Below are 22011 nucleotides of genomic sequence, written 5' to 3'. Positions count from 1 at the left end.
AATAAAACTGAGCTAAACTGAATTCAGTGTGTCAATGATGTCATGTGGTAAAGCTCAGTATTTTAAAGCTAATGCTTTGACTGCTTTCACCTTACTTATAAATGTTTAATCCTTTTCCTTATTTCCTGTCATCTCTAAACAGGTACAGTGACAGATGCTCTTAAGTAAAAAGGTTGCTAAGTAATATCTTTATACCAAAAGCTGTACAGCAGCCTTCATAAAGCTCTAAACACTCTGTTTCATAGATTTTCTACTGTTAATATGGTCATCTCTGCCCAAACCCCTGAGGTACAGCTAATCAAACTGGGAAACAACACTACCTTAGTGGAGCCCAGGACCCATCATACTTAGCTTGAACCGAGCATCAAGTCCCATTTTAACTTGTTAAAAAAAAACTGTTAACTTTCAAAGTAGCACTATACAACCCTAATGATAATAATTAGTACAAAAGAATCTACCCTCCCAGCACAGCTTATCAATCAGGTCACTCTAATCTCCACATTTCCTCTCTGTCTTAGGCTTCATTTCTCTCTCTTCCTCTCCGTTCAGTCAGTTGCTGTCTCTTAACCTCCCACCAACAATCTGGAATGAAGCCAGTAAACACTGTCTGTTCCTCCCACTACAGAGGAAATCAACTCGCCCACCATCAGCCCACACACACACACACACACACACACACACACACACACACACACACACACACACACACACACACACACACACACACACACACACACAGACAAAAAATAAACACATAAAAAGACGATGACAAAACCCAAAATGCCCTAATGAGCCCTCCTGTGCACAGCCTGAAAATGTGCACACACTAATTAACCAGTGTGCTGACCTGCAGCAAGCATGTATGAAGCCTCATTAAAATGAACACATTTCAGCCTTGTGTATTATGTGAAATCTGCAACATTATGAGAAGAAACTGAATTCTTTTTATGTAAACAGAAAGAATTTCGTGTTACATGTATTCGAGGGCAGCATCAGCCAATTTGGAGAATAAGAACATATCAGACTGGGTGTTTATACATATTTGTGTGTATCTACTGAAACCAATACTTACGTTGCGGAAATCCCTGAAAGGGACAAACTGCACAATATCCCGAACAGCCTCCTCTCCTGTGCTGGACCTCAAAACGCTGGCGTCCCCATCCAGGAACTCCATGGCGGCAAAGTCGGCATTGCCCACGCCAATGATGATGATGGACATGGGTAGCTTCGATGCCTGCACAATAGCGTCGCGCGTCTCATCCATATCGCTGATGACACCGTCTGTTATAATGAGCAGTGTAAAGTACTGCTGCAGAGGGGAAGAAGGATGGTGCGAGAAAAAATGAGAAGAATTAGCAAACAACAAAAAGTTATTTTTAGTTGAGCTCTTGAAGATGAATCTACAACTACAAAAAGACTTGAAACACAAATTCAGTAATGATCATTATGCTGTGAATAATGGTAAACAGAGTCGCATATTGCGGATGAAGAGGAAAAAGAGTGCTAGAAAAACAAAACAAAACAGATATTATTACGAGTGATGGTGAAGAAGAGTCAAATACAACGCAGAAATAAAGCCTTTCTGCATTTCATCAAGCTGAACTCCATCTGAACTCCATTTGTGCCAATGAAAAGAAAAAATCATGACAAAATAATGGAAGTGAAAGATAAATGGCTGGATTTATTGTAACTTAGTTTCGGCGTTAAAGTAAATTCAGATCACTTCAAGATTATTTCTATAGCATCACAAACACAGTTGCCTTAAGGCACTCCAAGATAAAGACTACCGTATTATTGAGACCCCAATAAGCAAACACCTGGCAACAGTGAAAAGAAAAAACTGAGTTCTAAAAGAGTAAGAAAACTACAAAACAAGAAAAAAGTAGTCAAACAGATGAGAACAAGACTTGTGGATGAGCATAAAATTATTTGCATTGTAGTTGCCTCCCAGGATGCTCCCAGGAGACCTTCATGCTAACTTCTAGTCAACTTTAACAAAATTCATAATTCAAATGTTCACCCTCTATCAAAATATAGATATGAATGTAGCTGAGGACCCCTGGCTGACCAAAGCACCTTTGAAAAATGGTGGGGGGTGGTGTTACGAGTCCAGCATGTATGGGTGCAAATGTGTCTTTGCTGACAGAAGAAAAACAATAAGGATGCAGCAAAACTCAGTGGACGACGTTTCCTCACTGAGCAGGATGCAGAATGTGTTTAAAAAGCTACATCTCCAATAGTTCTTTCTGTGTTCTGATGCAAATGTATTTAAAAAGAAGAAGAAGCTAAGACTACATGCTTTAATGTGGGATTATTTTATAACAAAAAACCCAAATAAAATTGTCCAAATACATAACTGCTGGACTATATCTCTCTCTGGCACAAAATAGCATGCATCAATTCTGCATAATGAAATGCAAATGGTTGTCCTACGATAAGAACAGACAAAGTGACGATGCACACTGACTTTTCTTGGAAGAAAATCGCACTTCCACGTGACACGCAAACAGTCACACACGCGAGGACGACTCTGAAGCCTGTCTCTTTAATGTGCTAACAGCAGCGCTCATTAGAGAATCATTATCACACAGACAGACAGGGTCGCTCACACACTGAGGCACGCACAGACTGCGCTGGCCTGCAGCCTGGGTGTGTACGCGTGTCACTGGCAGGAGCGTGATCATACACACTCGCACAGTCTGCAGTCGCAGGTTCTCTCATTATCTGAGAAACAGAAACGCCAAGGCTGAGGAGTAGCTGATTTGTGAAGCCTACCCACTGACTTTCTCCAACACACACCAGTCTAACCAGTAACTCAGCGTGTAGCCTGTGCGCACGCACGCGCATTTGTGCTGCAGCTGTTACATCCTCATTGTCTGTTATTCCTTCCTAATTTCAACCCGTGTTTGAACTCGCTGTAATATAAGACAAGAAAAGGGTCTGCAATCATTTCCTTACAGAAACAAAAGGATTCTGGCGCACAACACACAGACGAGTACAAGCCTTTGTGTATTCTGCTCATGTATTTTTTCTCCACAGGGTGACAGGGTACAATTAGGGACAAAAAGCACCGTGGGAGCATAATGATACCCAGCCACTACACTCTCGTCACATATAGGCAGTAGAAATGCCAGTGGATATGTACAGGAGAAGGACATGTATATGTTTAAAGTTTGTAGATCCCAAACTTCAGCGAGTGCTGCACATCTATATACTCATACCAATGACAACATCACGTGGAGCCTTATGCATGAGAACACTGTCTCTGCTCCGGTGCTTTTTGTTTGTTTTTGTACACTCTATAGTGTTTATAAAGCAGCAGAAGAGCAACGTGGCATAATTCTGTTTTTGACACAAAGATAAATATCATAAAAGGAAGTTACGATAAATCATAAGAATGTGTCGGCCCCGGTGTTCGAGGAACACTACCAAGAAACGCTGCCAAAATAGAACGTCTTTTTTGGATGTGTCATAGAGCCTTAGGGTTGCTCTTATTTTGGGTTTTAGGTGTTAGCTTCACTGACATATAATAAGCCACTGGAAGTACAGCATGTTGCAGTTCAGTCGTTTTTTTGCATGAAAGCCAATTCAGATCAGGCAAGCTCAGCTGAAATATGCTATTCATGACTTTTTCTGCTGCTAAAGGTGTTTGGGATGTATATGTGTCTCGAAAGTACCCAGCATTACAGTAGAACTGCTGCAAGCACAACTGCGCTTATGATAAGATCGCTCAGGCTATCTAAAATGAACTAAAAATAAAAGATAAATAAAATAAATAATAAATAAAATTTTATTTATATAGCACCTTTCTAGACAGAAATCACAAAGTGCTGCACATAGGATAACAAATAATAAAAGGGTAAAACAGACAATATAAAACAGGCAGAAATTGAACCAAAAACAGTTTTAAAAAGGTGAGTTTTGAGTTGTTTTTTGAAAACAACTACCGAGTCCGGAAATGTAGGGAGGTGCCAGTCCATGCAAGGCTCTAAATGTCAAGACCAGGATCTTAAAATGTACTCTAAATTCAACAGGAAGCCAGTATAGCTGAAATAGCAATGGTGTCACATGTGACTACTTGGAGGATTTTGTCAACAGTCTACCTGCAGCGTTTTGCACAACCTGCAGACGATCCAGAGAACCTTTGCTTAGACACATAAACAAAGAGCTACAATAGTCCAAGCGTGAGGAAATAAATGCATGTATAGCAATTTCCAGTTCAGGGCGAGATAAAATAGGGCTTAACTTAGCCACATTTCTTAAATGATAAAAACAAGACTGAACCAGAGATTTCACATGCCCATCCAATGTAAGAGTCGAGTCAAAAGTGACACCTAAATTCCTGATAGAGGATTTAACATACACAGAAAGAGGACCAAGGGCTTTCACTATCTGGGATACAAATCTGTCCGGAGCACATATGAGGACTTCAGTTTTCCCCTCGTTGAGTTGGAGGAAATTTACAGCCATCCAATGTTTGATACAATCTAAGCAGTCATTTAAAAGCTGAAGCTTAGATAAATCCTGGGGCTTAAAAGAGATGTACAACTGAATATCATCAGAATAACAGTGATAAGAGATGTCCTCAAAAGAGCCCATTAAATGCTGGAATGGGAGAAGATATATTAAGAACATTAAAGGCCCCAAAACCGAACCCTGAGGGACATCACAAGTAAGGGAGGTAGAAGATGACCTAAAATCGGGGACCACCACAGAAAAAGATCGGTTATGTAGATATGAGGAGAACCACTCCAAGGCAGTACCCGATACACCAACCCAATGTTTAAGCCTTTCGAGGAGGATGTGGTGGTCAACAGTGTCAAAAGCCGATGATCACAGACAAACTTTAAACAAGTCCATCCAGCAGCGACTGATTGAGTCCTACCCAGAACCGAGCCACTGGCACGAGAATGAAAAAACAAGAAGCCTCCCTGGTCAGTGTCTCAGCTGCAATGAGGTGTAAGATAGAAGAAGCTAGGACAGACGTCGTCACTCCAGTCTGCCACCTTCCTTCCTGACACGCTGATCTACATACCAGGAGACCGAGCCAACAGATGCACACACTTGTTAGCTCCGTCAGCCATCAGTGTAGATAAATTGTGAGTATCAACTTCCCTGACAGGCATTCCCTGTCGACTATTACTGGTTAGTAAATAAATATTAGTGTAATGTTTGCATTTCTCTGGTGTGAGATATGACATATGTATACATATGGCTACTAAATTGAATGAAGGGAAACTTACTAACTGCACGCCATAAAGGGCAGAGCACCATCGAACAGCAAAAGCAGAAAAATGACAAAAACTGAGATTGAATCAAAAAAGAGCCTAAATACCTGTGACACAGAATCACAATAAAACATAAGGTGAAAGAAGGCATCAGTCAGTCAATGCCCACAGACTCCCATGTTTGGCCTATATAGATAGTTTACAGACTTTCTAAGGTGAATGTTTATTTTTTTATAACTCAGTGTGTCCTTAAAAAATGTGAGGAAACTGGGTAAAAGGAGGCCCAAATAAGAAGTGGCAGGCCTACAAACTATCTATGGCAGATTAACTGTATTTAAAAGTCATGTACAAGAAACAGGAAAAATCCAGTAAGCCAGATCTGACACAGTACCTGAGAGATTCATCTGGCCCTTCGACTAATCCGTCTACTGCTCATTAGGTTTAGAGGGCGATTAATAGGACCAGGTAGATTTGGGTTTTTTAACTCTCAAGATATTTCAGTGCAAACCAAATGAGTTTGTAATCACTAAAAGTAAATAAATAAATTCAACTTTTCCATAAAGTATGAAGCTATAAAATATCAAAGTGAATGAGCGCCTTCCAGCACAGTCCTAATTTGATTCTTGGCATCCAATCAGAAATGTCTCTTTTTTTACATTTACTTTTAAAAACTATCAAAATTAACTTTGATTTAACTTTAATTTCATCGGTGTCTTGGGCATAAAAACCTGCATATAAAGAATCGCTGATCAAATCTAAATTGTAAAATGAAGTTTTAAGAAGTTTTTGCTTTTTTTTGTTGAAGTAGAATTTTTATTGAGTAAAATAATTGTCTGTTTCCAGGAATATACAGTAACATAACGTGCTTCATCCTATGGTTCTGCTTACACTTTAGCTTTTATGTTTTAATCCACAACTACTACTAATCAGACTGCAATGGACTTGAATGGGAATAAAGAAAATACTCAAACAATTGATCAAAGAAATCACAACACATATACATATAACATGCAATCTGTTGGGTATATGGTCTCTCTGGATTAGCAGAGAATCACACAAGCAAAAATAATTTCCATCCCAAGTCAAAGGATTACCTAATACCTGGATCCTCTATTATAATCTTTCAAAATATGAATTAATTCACAGGTAGAGAGGGGACCTTTTGACACTCATGAATAATACAGACCTGATGTATTTTGTACTTTGCATGAACAACAACTGAAACTGACATTCTAATTTCAAGCATACAAATGCAAAACATGAACAAAAACCCACAAACATCACGCTAACATGAGATTCAAAATAATTCATTGAATAATTTCACATTAAATCAAAGTTTTATTTTATATTTTGATAATCCCTTGCAACGTTATCATAGGTTTGGAGACAAATGACTGGAGGGAGCTCTTTAGAGTGCTTGGGAAACGTTCAGTTTTAAAGAGAAAGAAAATTATTTAAATGGAATGTCACAAAAATTGCATTTATAAGTTTTTAAAATGGAAATGACAAGATTGAAATTTATACAATATTACATTTCATTATAATTAAAGACAAAAAAGGCAACCAGCCCCCTCAAAAAAAAGGTACAAACTCAAGCTAAAATAAGACTTCTAATGTCCTTAATCAAAATCAATTAAATTAGGTACCACTTCCATTAGAGGGAACCCTGCTTGACCTTTGCCTTCATTAAAAAAGCTTAACAATCAGAAAGAAATCGAATTAGGTTTCCGAGTAGCCTGAAATTTTCAGTCAGTGTTTAATTTCCCCAGACGACGACATGTATTGATTTAACTGTTTATGTGACCTTTCCTCTCTTTGTTCCTTAATTTCCTTTATAAACTAAACTGGGTAGCATCACAGAGAGTACATGTGTATTTCTGCAGCTGTTAAGGGCAGCACAGGTGTAGACATTCCCTCTGTGCTTTGGGCAATGTCAGCTCTAAGCTGTGCTAGCTGCACTAACTCAGGGTTCGTTCACATTTGAAGGAAAATTAAAACCTTTAATTGTCACACCTGAGCTGATTTTAACAGATTTGATCTCCTTCTGGTGTAGTTACACAATGCTATAAACACGACAGTGTTGGAATTTCCACGTTCTTGAGAATGCAAGGGTCTGCTTAGATCCAAGGGAAGTAAGGGCTCTGCGTGCCTGCCCATGTGGCAGCAATTTTTTCATGACAGGCACTACACGGGAACTGACTAACTGAATAGCCCCCAAGAAAAAGTAAAAAGTATAATAGAGCAGCAGCAGCGTCTGCGTCCACGTCCGCAAGCAAGTATAATCCTGGCCTCAGAAAATCATTGTCAACACTTCCTATTTCTTTTTCTGTCGTGAGCTGTCCTATGTTGTTGTCACTCTGTGCAGCCACAGCTGTAGCGAAGTCGCTGTCCATCACTACAGATGCTCCCCTCTCAAGGTCGAGGCACATCGGTCCTTGTTGGATGACGTAAAACATCACTACCTGTGGTCCTGCATAGAAATGTCACTCCAGATCCCTAATGTAAAACTCTGGTATACCGTGAAATAGGGACAATACCTGGGACTAGCGGGCTAATTCAGCACTGTATGCGGTCCTTCATAAAGGGCTTGAATGATTCAATGTAGGAATCCAGTTTAGGAATTTATCTGCTGTGTGTGGTGGCTGAAAATTCAAATATAGAAAAGAGTAGTTTTTTTTTTTTAGAATGATTTCTTTGTTTCCTTAGGTTGTGAGAGATACCATCCATCCAACCACTGTCTTCCACTTATCCCATTCAGGGTTGCAGGGGGGCTGGAGCCTATCTCAGCTACTATAGGTAACATAGATAACAACAGAAAAAAACAGCTGCAAGATATTGAGATATTCTAAAGCTAAATCTTTCAACATTTTTACTTTAGATTTTTAATGTAACACTCATACACTCCAGCTTTAAAATGTGCTGTCTTTACTTAAAGTAGAATTGGTAATAATAACGGATTGCATTTATATAGCGCTTTACAATTCCACTATTCTTTCACACACTGATGGAGGCGAGCTACAGTTGTAGCCACAGCTGCCCTGGCTACAACAGAAGCGAGGCTACCATATCGCGCCATCGTCCCTCTGGCCAACACCGGTAAGTGGCACGGTCACCCGTGGTTCAGGGGGGAGAGGCTATATACAACAAAATTGACATAAATGGTACTTCTGTTTTATAACTGTTGTATATAATGACAGCTGGGATAGGTGAAAGCATGCCTCTACCCCCCTCTCCTGTATAGAAAAAGGCCAGAAAAATAGACAATAGTGAGCAGCAGTTCTCTGGGCAAAAATGGCTTGTTTATGCCAGAGGTCTTTGAATGGCCAGACTATTAAGAGCTGATAGGAAGGCAGCGGGAACTTAAATAACCACGTGTTACAATGAAGTGCAGAAGAGCATCTCTGAATGCACAACACTGGAGACCAAAACAAGTGTCCCTCCTGTCAGCTAAGAGCAGGAAACTGAGGCTCACCAGAACTGAACAGACTCAGAATCCTGCATAAGCATTCGCTCCTCATGACGAAGGGGATATTTCCTTGGCACATTACGCAGAACCTCAGTATCAACTGTATGATAAACACCGCAGCATACCTCCATTCCTCGTCTTAATACAATGAGTTCACTGTAATCAGATGCCCTCCACCAGATCTCAACCCATTAGAGCCCCTCTGGGATGCTGAACAGGAGATTCAGATCATCAATGTGCAGCAGCTGCAAATTCAATCATGTCAATATGGACCAAAAGCTCTGAGGAATGTTTCCAGCACATTGTTAAATCTATGACTAGGAGAACTAAGGCCGTTCTGAAGGTAAAAGAGGATCCTGCCCGGTATAATAAGATGTAACTAAGTGAGCAGTGATATATATAAAGTTACCAAACTCAGTATGTATATGTAACCTACAGCCTTGATGGACAGGTGCGCCAAAAGAAGAGAGCATTCTGACAGATTGCAGTGAAAGTCTGGTTGTGTTTAAGCTTGGATTTGCAGTGGTTACAGTTAGAATCAGCATCTGCGTTTGGGAATACACAAACTCCTCTCTGGCAACACAGTCAACCTCTCAAACAAGATAGAAAAGTCAAGCTGATTGTGGACTACAGCCTGCTTTTATATATAAATAGTTTTATCTGTGGAGTACAGTGTCTTGAGAGGTTTAACTAAAGAACAACTAAGAGTGTAAAAAGCAGGTAAATAGGTAAGTTGTAGCCACCCACCGCTGCTTTCTCCTGTTGAAGGGCCTGAGAAGCAAAACGTGCTACATGGTTGATGATTGGAGCAAAGTTTGTCGGACCGTAGAAACGAATGTGAGGGAGACACGCAGAGTAGGCCTGGGCAATGCCCTCCACACCTAAAGATGCAGAAAGGCAGAGAGAAACAATTTAGACTCAAATACACTTTAAATGTGACGATGAGCTGGAAATAGTGAGGGCAGGAAAGAAACAGAGAGAAAAGCAAGAGGGAGAGAGGTTTGTAAAGTCCTGGGAGAGATGGGAAAAAGTTTATATAGAGTAGTTCAAGGTCAAAATTGAAAACTAGACATAAGTCTAGACACAAGTCCTACATCATTAGTGCTTATTCATATATATAGCTTATTCATATATATATATATATATATATATATATATATATATATATATATATATATATATATATATATATATATATATATATATATATATATATATATACACCCAGCACGCCCCTGCGGGCGGTTTATCCTTCAAGCTCGGGTCCTCTACCAGAGGCCTGGGAGCTTGAGGGTCCTGCGCAGTATCTTAGCTGTTCCCAGGACTGCGCTCTTCTGGACAGGGATCTCCGATGTTATTCCCGGGATCTGCTGGAGCCACTCGCCTAGCTTGGGAGTCACCGCACCTAGTGCTCCGATTACCACGGGGACCACCGTTACCTTCACCTTCCACATCCTCTCGAGCTCTTCTCTGAGCCCTTGGTATTTCTCCAGCTTCTCGTGTTCCTTCTTCCTGATATTGCTGTCATTCGGAACCGCTACATCGATCACTACGGCCGTCTTCTTCTGTTTGTCTACCACCACTATGTCCGGTTGGTTAGCCACCACCATTTTGTCCGTCTGTATCTGGAAGTCCCACAGGATCTTAGCTCGGTCATTCCCCACCACCCTTGGGGGCATCTCCCATTTTGACCTCGGGACTTCCAGGTTATACTCGGCACAGATGTTCCTGTACACTATGCCGGCCACTTGGTTATGGCGTTCCATGTATGCCTTGCCTGCTAGCATCTTGCACCCTGCTGTTATGTGCTGGATTGTCTCTGGGGCATCTTTACACAGCCTGCACCTGGGGTCTTGCCTGGTGTGATAGACCCCAGCCTCTATGGATCTTGTACTCAGAGCTTGTTCTTGTGCTGCCATGATTAGTGCCTCTGTGCTGTCTTTCAGTCCAGCTTTGTCCAGCCACTGGTAGGATTTCTGGATATCAGCCACCTCCTCTATCTGCCGGTGGTACATACCGTGCAGGGGCCTGTCCTTCCATGATGGTTCCTCGTCTCCCTCCTCTTTCTTGGGTTTCTGCTGCCTTAGGTATTCACTGAGCACTCGGTCAGTTGGGGCCATCTTCCCAATGTATTCTTGGATGTTCGTTGTCTCATCCTGGACTGTGGTGCTGACACTCACCAGTCCCCGGCCCCCTTCCTTCCGCTTAGCGTACAGCCTCAGGGTGCTGGACTTGGGGTGAAACCCTCCATGCATGGTAAGGAGCTTTCTTGTCTTTATGTCAGTGGCTTCTATCTCCTCCTTTGGCCAGCCTATTACCCCAGCAGGGTACCTGATCACGGGCAGGGCGTACGTGTTGATGGCCCGGATCTTGTTCTTACCATTCAGCTGACTCCTCAGGACTTGCCTGACCCTCTGCAGGTACTTGGTGGTTGCAGCTTTTCTAGCGGCCTCTTCATGGTTCCCATTTGCCTGCGGGATCCCCAGGTACAAAATGGGAACCATGAAGAGGCCGCTAGAAAGAAGAGAAGAGCTCTCTGTGTATATATATGTGTATGTGTATACACATATATATACATATATATATGTATGTATATATATATATATATATGTATGTGTATATATACACACACACATATATATATATATATGTATGTATGTATGTATAATTCATATATTCATATATATATATATATGAATATATGAATTATACATACATATAAAAACTTGTGTTCCCTTCACTCGCATCTTCATAAAGATATACACATTCAGAGAAAAACATGCCGCACAAATGTGCACTTATTCAAAACATTGCACACCGATAGTTGAGAACATAAAACCATTCTGTTATCAGGACAGCTGCATATTGCAGTTTCAAGAATAAAGTTTTGCATAACAGCTGAAGTCTTTTTTTTCCTTTGGCCTAGAATTTTTCATTTCAGAGTGCACTGGAGGCTGTATTGGCCCAGAAAATAAGCTAACCCTAAAAAGAAAAGGGCATTTGCAGAGGCAGTTTTTTTTTTAAAATAAACACAAGCTGAACTTCATGTTCTGACGCGGGCCTTTTTCAGCACAGGGGTGAGTATAAATGGAGTTATTTAACATAACCTCTTTGCCTCAGTCAGGCTAAAACGTGTGTTACACAATCACAATTTTTTTTTCTGGGTCTCACAGATGTGCTTTTAGCAGTTGGCACTCAATTGATTTGCAATTGTCAATAAATACGTTTGCATCCTACACATTTCAAACGTGTTAGCAGATGCAAGCTCAGTGTAGTAAAAGGAGAGCTTACTATGAGGTTATTACAGCGAGGTGCTGACAATTTATGAATCTTTTCAAGTCATCTTTGTGCGATGAAGGTGAGGGTATGCACTTACTCTTACTCAGAAACAAGGATCTGCAGCCATGCAAGCAGCTCTGTAAGGCTTTGCTCGGGTATGGTGCTTTATACTCAATAAACACACTCAAGTTGAAGTCCAGTGTTTAAAGCGTAAGTGTAGCCACGGCTAATAGTAAAAACTACTCTTTTTTATGTTATTTTTTTTGTTCAGAAGCCTGAGTGTTGTAACATTTAATCAATCTGTGTAAAGATTCCCAGAGTCAGAGTTGTTAGACACTGTTACTTTAATATTTAAATGTGAAGGAATGGACTGTTTTCACTGCTCTGAACTGTTTGGTGTCATAATGTGCATTAGCGTTCATACTTCTAATTTAGACGAGCATCCAAAGTAGCAAGTGTAGGTGATGTGTTAAGGAGTTATTTACTCAGCAAGGCACTTAGAGAGGAGTGCACCACCTGCTGCGGTCACATGATCTGGAGTTGGCATGTTTTTTTTTATTAGTGGTTTCTTTTAATCACACAGTGTTTTTTCTGCCATAACCTTAATTATATAGCTATCTGTAAATGACAGGTTTTACACCTATTAACTAGTTAGTGGCTTTATTTTTTGCATCCAAAAACATGACAACATCCTATAAGTGTAAACATATCAAAGTATGTTTTTATGGTATGGGTTTATGTTGAAAAATAACTAATATCATGTATGAAAGGCCAAAAATGTAAATGGGGTATCTAGACTTCTAGACTAGACAGAACTCAGATGGGGTAAATAAAAAAATGAATGAAAATGAGAACTATTTGTAAATACTTATAAGGTTGCCGCAAAGGTCTAGATGACATCATAACCTCCTGTGTGGTAACTCACCTGAACAGAAAGGGTTTGTTGGGTTAAAGTTGATGGCAAATTCATGTGACACCTGAGGAGAAAAGAAATGAATGAATCGAATGATAATCCTTCACTACGCTGTACAATATTGTTAAGAAATTGCGTCCATTTCTCCCACCTTCTCCCTCCCACCCTCTCTCCATCCCTCTGTGTGCTGCTCTCTCTTCTTTGTCCTTTTCATCAGCTCAGTGCCATGGCAACACAGATGGGTTGACAGTTGCGTAATCATGTGAATATGCATCTATAATGCTTATAGTTTTATTTGTGTGTCTCCCTGTGTGTCTGTGTGTAAAATAATACATCTCGGCTTTAACTGTAAGTCCGCTGATGACAACCCACCCTCCTCTCTCTTTGCCACATGCATATACATGTATCACCTACGTTTGTGTTTGGAACACACACACATACGCGCACAACAACAACAACAACAACACCATCAACACACACATACCTTCCAGTCTGGTGGGAGTTGGGCTCCAAATCCCAGAGCTGGAAACATTTTGTCACTGAGGAGGAAACCATGACAACAGATTGGAACATTAGTTAAACCTTCTTTTTTTTTTTTCCTTTTTTTTTGCATACAAATTCAAAAAGCTGGATTTAGATAGCAGGAAAAATCCTGTTACCTTGTTCACATAGAAACACATTCAAAGACATTTACAGAAAAGCAAGAAGAGAATTGGTGGTAAAATGATGCAGTGAGGAAAAATGTCTTCTCACAAAGAAAAACATTAAAGACAGGACAGGACAGAAAATCAGACATACTGATGTACAATTATTTACTGAAAGAGGAGGAATAGCAGTCAATAGATGCTATTGGTGTTTATACTGTCTTATTTTTAACACAAAATGTAAAAGAACAAATAGATGTTTGTGTGTTTAAAGTCCAAAAGCGATGCCCATGCTACAGCTCTGTGCAGTGGCGCTTGTGTAGATGATGGGATTAAGATGGGTATTAGGGAACTGATAAACCTGTTTAGTTCTTTCCACAAAGCCTCAACTGCTCGAAGCTCAAACTTCAAAACTGGAATATGTAAATGTCTTCGTCAAAATGCTCTGAAACCAATGCATCATTGTTGTTCTTTTAAGGACCCCAGTCACTCTCTTTGTGGTTCACAAGTTAATATGATTAGCATAGTCTGTATATAAACATGGCATAGTCTGAAAAGTCAATGCGCAGCTACTCTAAACTCTTATTTTTTTGATGAACCGCTGGGAGCAGAGTTTGAATGCTCCATGATAAAATGACATCACTGCTTACTTTAATTTTGACTTCGTAATGAGTTTGTGGTCTTAATCAGCAGTTTCAAGTTTTTCTTCAGTGCAACATGATAATTAGTTTATAAATTCTGGGGCTGTTTAGAGTAAAATATATGATAAAGCAGGGTATAATTTTGGGTAGGCCTGCCTTTTTATTGAGAGATTCCTATAAAGGCTCAACGCTTCAGCAAGGCAGTAAAAATATATAAAAATGAGGATACAGAGACTAAGTCCATCTTATCTGTACAGTTTATGGATCTCAGCAGTGAAACGATAAACCTTTACATCAACTAGCCTCACTCATCTCTTACTGCGACCTTTCTTTGCAAGAAACGTATGCAAAATGTAAATGTTTGCACTAAACTGACTAAAAACATTGCACCACCCCACAGGATTTGATTTAAATACTCACGTATCATAGTCCTGTATGATTTGTCCAACAGCTAAAATGGCAGCGAGGTACTCGTTGCTGCCCAGTGGGTTGATGTAGTGGAGGGAGGACGGTTCTCGGGGGTTCCCATTGGATGCCGTGAAGTCTATACCGACCTATTAAAATACAAAGAGGTGACAGATCAGTAGTTATCACATTGCATTCGTTTCCAAATCATGTGCAGGGAGGAGGACAATGGTGGAGGGTCTGAAACTTCTGAGGAATGGCGATTACTTTGGCATTACTTTTATTTTTCTTTCATTAACGAACAAGAAGGAAATAGTGAAATGCAACATGTGTCCAGGACAGAATTACCTGCATCATACTGCTAACATAACATCAGCTCTTTGCAAGCACCTGCAGACAGCATGCACACACACAGCTAGCCAGAGTGATGTTTTAGCTGTGTGAATGGCGAATCCCAACCCTGCAACCACTGGACAAAACCAGTGAACAGCAGCTAGGCTTGTAGCATTGTAGCCTTCATTTCCACCTGTACATGTTCCTAAAGTAAAATCACTGTGGTGTTCATTTCGAAGTCTCTCTGGGCTGGATTTTAACTTTACTTTGTGTTGTTGGATTTGTGTTCAAACTTAAACACTAAAAGAAACATTGTGCGTGTTTCCTTATTAGACAGGAATTTGTGTTAGCGTGTGAGACTGTAACCCCAGGTTTATACAGCTAACTGATATTTATGTAATTTGTAATAGAGACGTGAAAGTACATTTGGAGCCTCGAGGATATGTACAGTGAATTCTAGTCAGTAAAACTGAAGGTAAATGCAGTTCCACAGTATATGTTTTGGGGTAAATAGAGACAAATAAAAATCATGCGATGACCCCGAAATCATATGGAGATTTTTTTTCTTTTAACACAGATTACCACAGGGTGACGTACAGGAGACACATATATGAGCACACACAGACACTTTCCACATGCAGCAAACACACACACACTGGAAAACACAAACGCAGGGAAGTGCAGCCAAACCCAATATGAGATTAAGAGTGACAGGCTTTTCCTCAGGCAGTGAATAGTGGTTTGTGTGCTGACAAGAACCCGACCCACAATCTCCGCCTCCCTCCTATCAGCTTAAACATAGTCTAAAACGATCTTCTTCTTCTGTCTTTCGTTTGGTGTATTATAAGACAACAATGTTCTAGTTCAGTAAGGACAAGGACCGAGAAAAGATATAACGGAGAAGGGAGCAAAGGTGGGGGGTGAGTGAGTACAAGGGAGAAAATTGGGAAAATGAGGTAAGGAGTGGTAGGGCAAGGAGAGGAAAGAGTTTAAAGAGCAACAGGAGAAGCAGGAGTGACGGGTACAGAAATGCAGGGTGACAGAATTAGGGTGCTGCTGTGTTTTGTATTGTGGGCATGTGACAACAACATACAGAATTGTGCAGAAGTTTTAGGCACAGATTTTTTCGTTCTTATCCATCACACTCAAATCAGTGAGGCCTCTGATCATATTGGTTTCGTTCTGCAGCAGAAAAACAAGCCTAAACACCCACAAGCATTTGGTCTACTATCCATTTACGTTGTTTCTTTTCATTACTTTTTCTCAATTAGATGAAATCCACTAATTCAACTGTTTTTGAAAGCATCCTTCCTTTACTTTTAGCTGTTAAAATTGTTCCTCGGCACTCTGTGTAAAAACCGCACTTCAGGGTGTTAAGCGAACAAATACGTTTTATGAGGCCATTATCTGTAAACCCATAGCTAACACGGAAACCAAGCAACAGGACACAAGAACATCCATTCATCTTTTGGCTCAGAAACACACTTTTGCATCAGCAACATTACCGAGTGAAGGAGTTTCATTTCAGCAGAGTTGAGTCAGTCATTGGATTTGCTTCCAGAGGGAAAGTAAAATTTACCTGAAGCGTTATTATCTTCCAATTCTGACCGCTACACCTGAATTTTCACAGCTTACTAAATCCTCGTAGAGATTGCCCTGATTAAGCCTGAATTTAGCCTTGAACTGTTGCCCCTGGTTAATTTTAGAATAATTTCTTCCAGATGACACATATACTTTCAGATCAACCAATCGATGCCTCACCATACAAAAATCTGCCCCCAAAAGCTGGTGCCAGCTGGAATTTTAGCAGGTCAAATTTATTATTGAGATTTATTATTTATTATTGAAGCTGCAATATAAAACTGACTGTCACCGGAGAACAGTCAGACGAGAGCAGTCTCCACATAATACTGGCTTTCTCCTTCGTCTCCGAGAAGGAAAAAAAAAGATATTTTTTCTACTTCTTGCAAAATCATTATTAGAATTCTAAATAGGCAATTCAGCCTGGAGATCTGTTCATTATGAGTTACTCATTACAGCCATTCGAGTTATCTGCACTGTGTACAAATCTAAATAGTGCAGGTCCAGGCCATTACAAAAGACAGAGTAAAACAAAGTGACAACCTCTGGGTCTGAAAATGAAGAGTGAACGGTGCCAAAAGCTGCAGTTCCTCTGAAGGCCACTTGAGGCTGCCCCCAGAACAGCACGTCCAAAAAGTGTGTGCTTCAGTTTTAGTAAGTGAAAGCTGAGTATTTTATTTTTCTGTGACTTGATGCTAAATAGGTGTCTGAGCATTGCAAACAGAGAGTATATATATGGATGCAGCTTGGCATTCATCTTTACATGTGATGTGTCTAAAATGTAGAAAAGAGAAGACAGTTGATCAGGTTAACGAAAAAATAAAAAAGAACGTGCTGGTGTCTCTTTCCCAGTCTCTCGTGTGTCTCGACAGTCAAACTCAGTAGGAGCTCTGAAGTCTCCCAGCAGGACTTCCAAGAAGCCTCATCTTCACTTCTCCCACATTCTCCTATAGGCCTCTAAACTGACACAATGTGTTGGTTTTTCACTCCTTTCATCAACACAATACACATATGGAAAAAGGAAAAAAATATTATATATTCTTTTGTCTTTAACAGTACATGTTTATTTTTTCATGCAAGTCTCACAAGACTACGATTTACTCATCATCAAAGTGGACTCTTTTGCATTCTTCTCAAATATATAATGTTTACTTGAGTCACACTTAATCCTTATAATTATGTTGCATGAGGGGCAGCATGGTGGTATAGTGATTAGCACTGTTGACTCACAGCAAAAGGAGTTGGCCGGGGCCTTTTTGTGTGAAGTAATGGTTTGCATAGGATTCCGCTCTAGCTTCCTCCCACAGTCTAAAGACATGCATGTTAGGTTAATTGGGGAGTGTAAATCGGCTGTGTGTGTGGATGTGAAAGCGTGTGGTTGTCTGTCTTACTAGATGTGAAAGTGGCAAGTTTCATGAATAATCTATGAGACATACAGCACGTGCAAAAATAAAGTTCTGCTTCTTTTTCATATGGATATAGCTGAGAATACAGGGAGTGCAGAATTATTAGGCAAATGAGTATTTTGTCCACATCATCCTCTTCATGCATGTTGTCTTACTCCAAGCTGTATAGGCTCGAAAGCCTACTACCAATTAAGCATATTAGGTGATGTGCATCTCTGTAATGAGAAGGGGTGTGGTCTAATGACATCAACACCCTATATCAGGTGTGCATAATTATTAGGCAACGTCCTTTCCTTTGGCAAAATGGGTCAAAAGAAGGACTTGACATGCTCAGAAAAGTCAAAAATAGTGAGATATCTTGCAGAGGGATGCAGCAGTCTCAACATTGCAAAGCTTCTGAAGCGTGATCATCGAACAATCAAGCGTTTCATTCAAAATAGTCAACAGGGTCGCAAGAAGCGTGTGGAAAAACCAAGGCACAAAATAACTGCCCATGAACTGAGAAAAGTCAAGCGTGCAGCTGCCAAGATGCCACTTGCCACCAGTTTGGCCATATTTCAGAGCTGCAACATCACTGGAGTGCCCAAAAGCACAAGGTGTGCAATACTCAGAGACATGGCCAAGGTAAGAAAGGCTGAAAGACGACCACCACTGAACAAGACACACAAGCTGAAACGTCAAGACTGGGCCAAGAAATATCTCAAGACTGGTTTTTCTAAGGTTTTATGGACTGATGAAATGAGAGTGAGTCTTGATGGGCCAGATGGATGGGCCCGTGGCTGGATTGGTAAAGGGCAGAGAGCTCCAGTCCGACTCAGACGCCAGCAAGGTGGAGGTGGAGTACTGGTTTGGGCTGGTATCATCAAAGATGAGCTTGTGGGGCCTTTTTGGGTTGAGGATGGAGTCAAGCTCAACTCCCAGTCCTACTGCCAGTTTCTGGAAGACACCTTCTTCAAGCAGTGGTACAGGAAGAAGTCTGCGTCCTTCAAGAAAAACATGATTTTCATGCAGGACAATGCTCCATCACACACGTCCAAGTACTCCACAGCGTGGCTGGCAAGAAAGGGTATAAAAGAAGAAAAACTAATGACATGGCCACCTTGTTCACCTGATCTGAACCCCATTGAGAACCTGTGGTCCATCATCAAATGTGAGATTTACAAGGAGGGAAAACAGTACACCTCTCTGAACAGTGTCTGGGAGGCTGTGGTTGCTGCTGCACACAATGTTGATGGTGAACAGATCAAAACACTGACCGAATCCATGGATGGCAGGCTTTTGAGTGTCCTTGCAAAGAAAGGTGGCGATATAATGGTCGCTGATTTGTTTTTGTTTTTGAATGTCAGAAATGTATATTTGTGAATGTGGAGATGTTATATTGGTTTTACTGGTAAAAATAAATAATTGAAATGGGTATATATTTGTTTTTTGTTAAGTTGCCTAATAATTATGCACAGTAATAGTCACCTGCACACACAGATATCCCCCTAAAATAGCTAAAACTAAAAACAAACTAAAAACTACTTCCAAAAACATTCAGCTTTGATATTAATGAGTTTTTTGGGTTCATTGAGAACATGGTTGTTGTTCAAGAATAAAATTAGGGTTAAATACAACTTGCCTAATAATTCTGCACTCCCTGTATGTTCCTGAAGGTCTCGCAGCTTCAAAAAGCCTGGCTCAGGGCTGCCCAGGTCAAGTGTTTTAGAATCTCTCACTGCTGGTATCATAGCCAAGATCAGATTTCTGCTAACATATTAGTTTTTCTATTTGGTCTGCTTACGATTTGTGATAGCACGGATGACTGCATCACTGTGCAAAGCCTCTCCACATTTCTTAATGTTTTGCTAGGAAGATGGAAAACAGGTGGAGTACTTTATTGAAACATAAATTCATGTAAGTACATTATATAAGGGAAAATAGAGTTTGTACAATTCCAATGAGGTTCAAAGTCAACATTTTTTATGACCACCTTCATACTTCAACAAAGCCTGAACTCTTTCAAGCAAGCTTTCCTTTGGAATTTCTTTAAGTAGTTATCAGGAATAGTTCTCCAGGTTTCTTTAAGACATTCAAACCTCTTCTTTGGATCCTGGCTGCCTTTTGTTCAGTTCTCTGTTACTATGAACCCTCAAGGCTTCAGCAATGTTGTTTTGCCTGGGAGGCCAATCCATGACTGACCATTGTGTGTTTTTCTATCCAAGTATGCTTTTACTGAATTATCAGAGTATTTGGGATCATTGTCATGCTAAAGAATGAAGCTGTTCCCATTCAGATGCCATCTCAATGCTATTGCATGGCAGATCAAAATATGACGGTACTTTTCTGCACTCATAATTCCACTGATTTTCAGTTCAGTTCATGTGTAATTTGGCGTACATCAGCCTTTTGTCCACTTTCCCCTTCATTAAGAATGACTTCAACAAAAAGAAGACGTACCAATTGAAGGGCCAGATGGATCTTAAGTCTTGTGGGACTTTTTTATTCATATTTCTTAAGGACATGACTTAAATACACTGTTGATCTGCTGTAGATATTTTCTTTTTCCAAGATACACCAAGGTTTCAGCTAATAGCTCAGGGAATCACCTTGTTGGTGGAAAACGACTATTTTATGCCTATGAAACTGTTATTTTTGGCATTTTTGTAAGTAAAGAAATGGGAGAAAAGTGCTAGTAACAAAACATTTTCTGTTATGTGAGTTACGTACTTTGAAAGACCTTCAGAAAATCTATTAAATAAATTACAGAATAGCTCATTGGAAGCAAAGAAATAACAAAATTAGAGGCAGCCTAAGACTTAAGCACAGTACTGCAGGTACACCACTAAGCAGAAAAAGAAAAGGTTTATTGTATAGTAGGCTTTTTGTTTCCCTCATGTAGTACATATTTTCCCCCTCTGGTGTCATTTATTTTGTCTTACTATGAAGCTGAAAATATGTACGCCAAATTGATGGCATAAGATCATCCCTAAACTGTTACAGCATCTTTCCTCCAGTGGCCTCTCCCGTGACAGATGCTATTAGTTTGATGGCTGTGTATTTGATGACAGTAGGAGATGACACCATTCTGTTTCCAACTTATTCCTCGCCTCAAGCTATTGGTAATTGCGAACACACAAGCAGACTAAACACACCATGACAAACACACAGTTTTAACAAGCAAGTACAAGAATTAAAATGATCATGGGGTGACGGAGGAGCATTTCATTACTGGATATTTTAGCGCAGCAATGTGGCAGAAAACGTCTGTGACCGCATTACATAGATGGATTCGACTACTGCCAAATTACTGTCAAATAACAGACATGCTGACAATCACGCTGGAGTTTTCTCAGCTGCACCCTGTCGAGTACTGATGAGCCAGTTCTCGTGCCAGAACCTCTCAGGCTCATTTGCAGTTAAACAGTCACATAGATGGATGGAGGGATGGATGAATGTGTTAGAGCCTGTGTGAACATCTTCTGGAGTTGTTCTCTGTCTCACTCTGAGGCGATAAAGAGACAGTGACAAGCAGAAGCTGCAGCCCACTGTGGGAAAGCCTGCTCTTGGTTCATATTTGTCTTGTTGGTTGTGGTTGTATATTTTTGCTTTTGTGAGGTACACAGGAGCCACTGGATGCTTTTTAAAGAAAACAATAAAAATCACAGCAGTGCCAAGTATCTAATGATGAATGACTCAGTGCTTGTAGGCAAACTGCTATGATATGTACAACAATGTGGGGTTTTTTAAAACTACTTTTTGTGTCTTTAGTGGAGTGAATCAATTACAATCAATTACCACTTGCCCGTAACTTGGTAGCTGACACATAGACAGCATATAAAAGAAAGGTTTAACCACTGTGATGTCACACATTGGTTTGTGAAGACTGTGAATTAAGCATTTTGGCCATCACCATTATCACAGTCAGTTTATGAGCAAAGGTTGTAACTGAATGAGAAGTTAAGGAATCCTGCACGCTCATACGGCAGTGACTTGGCCACAAAGTAGGTCTGCCTGAAGCACAACTTGTGTTATCTATTTCGCTTTATTTTTCCTTTATTTTAGAATAATTTTGAAAATAAATATCAAATTGCATTCAACAAGAAAGTGATTTCTATACAATCTGACTTTTTTCT

General features: G+C 40.2%; 1 protein-coding gene across 1 annotated transcript in view; it reads right to left on the bottom strand.

Moving 5' to 3' along the window:
- cpne2 (copine II) overlaps positions 1–22011 on the bottom strand; it is a 53676-nt gene that overhangs the window by 1865 nt on the left and 29800 nt on the right. The window contains exons 11-15 of the mRNA XM_004564594.5: positions 14592–14725; positions 13371–13425; positions 12899–12950; positions 9442–9575; positions 1073–1309 (exon numbers count right to left, since the gene is read on the bottom strand). Of these exons, the coding sequence (XP_004564651.1) occupies positions 1073–1309; positions 9442–9575; positions 12899–12950; positions 13371–13425; positions 14592–14725 (612 nt within the window). The remainder of the gene's footprint in view (positions 1–1072; positions 1310–9441; positions 9576–12898; positions 12951–13370; positions 13426–14591; positions 14726–22011) is intronic.

The sequence above is a fragment of the Maylandia zebra genome, linkage group LG7 (genome assembly GCF_041146795.1).
Source record: "Maylandia zebra isolate NMK-2024a linkage group LG7, Mzebra_GT3a, whole genome shotgun sequence".
Taxonomy (NCBI): Eukaryota; Metazoa; Chordata; class Actinopteri; order Cichliformes; family Cichlidae; genus Maylandia; species Maylandia zebra.
Note: the sequence above shows the minus strand (reverse complement) of the source record. Positions and strands in the feature narration are given on the sequence as shown.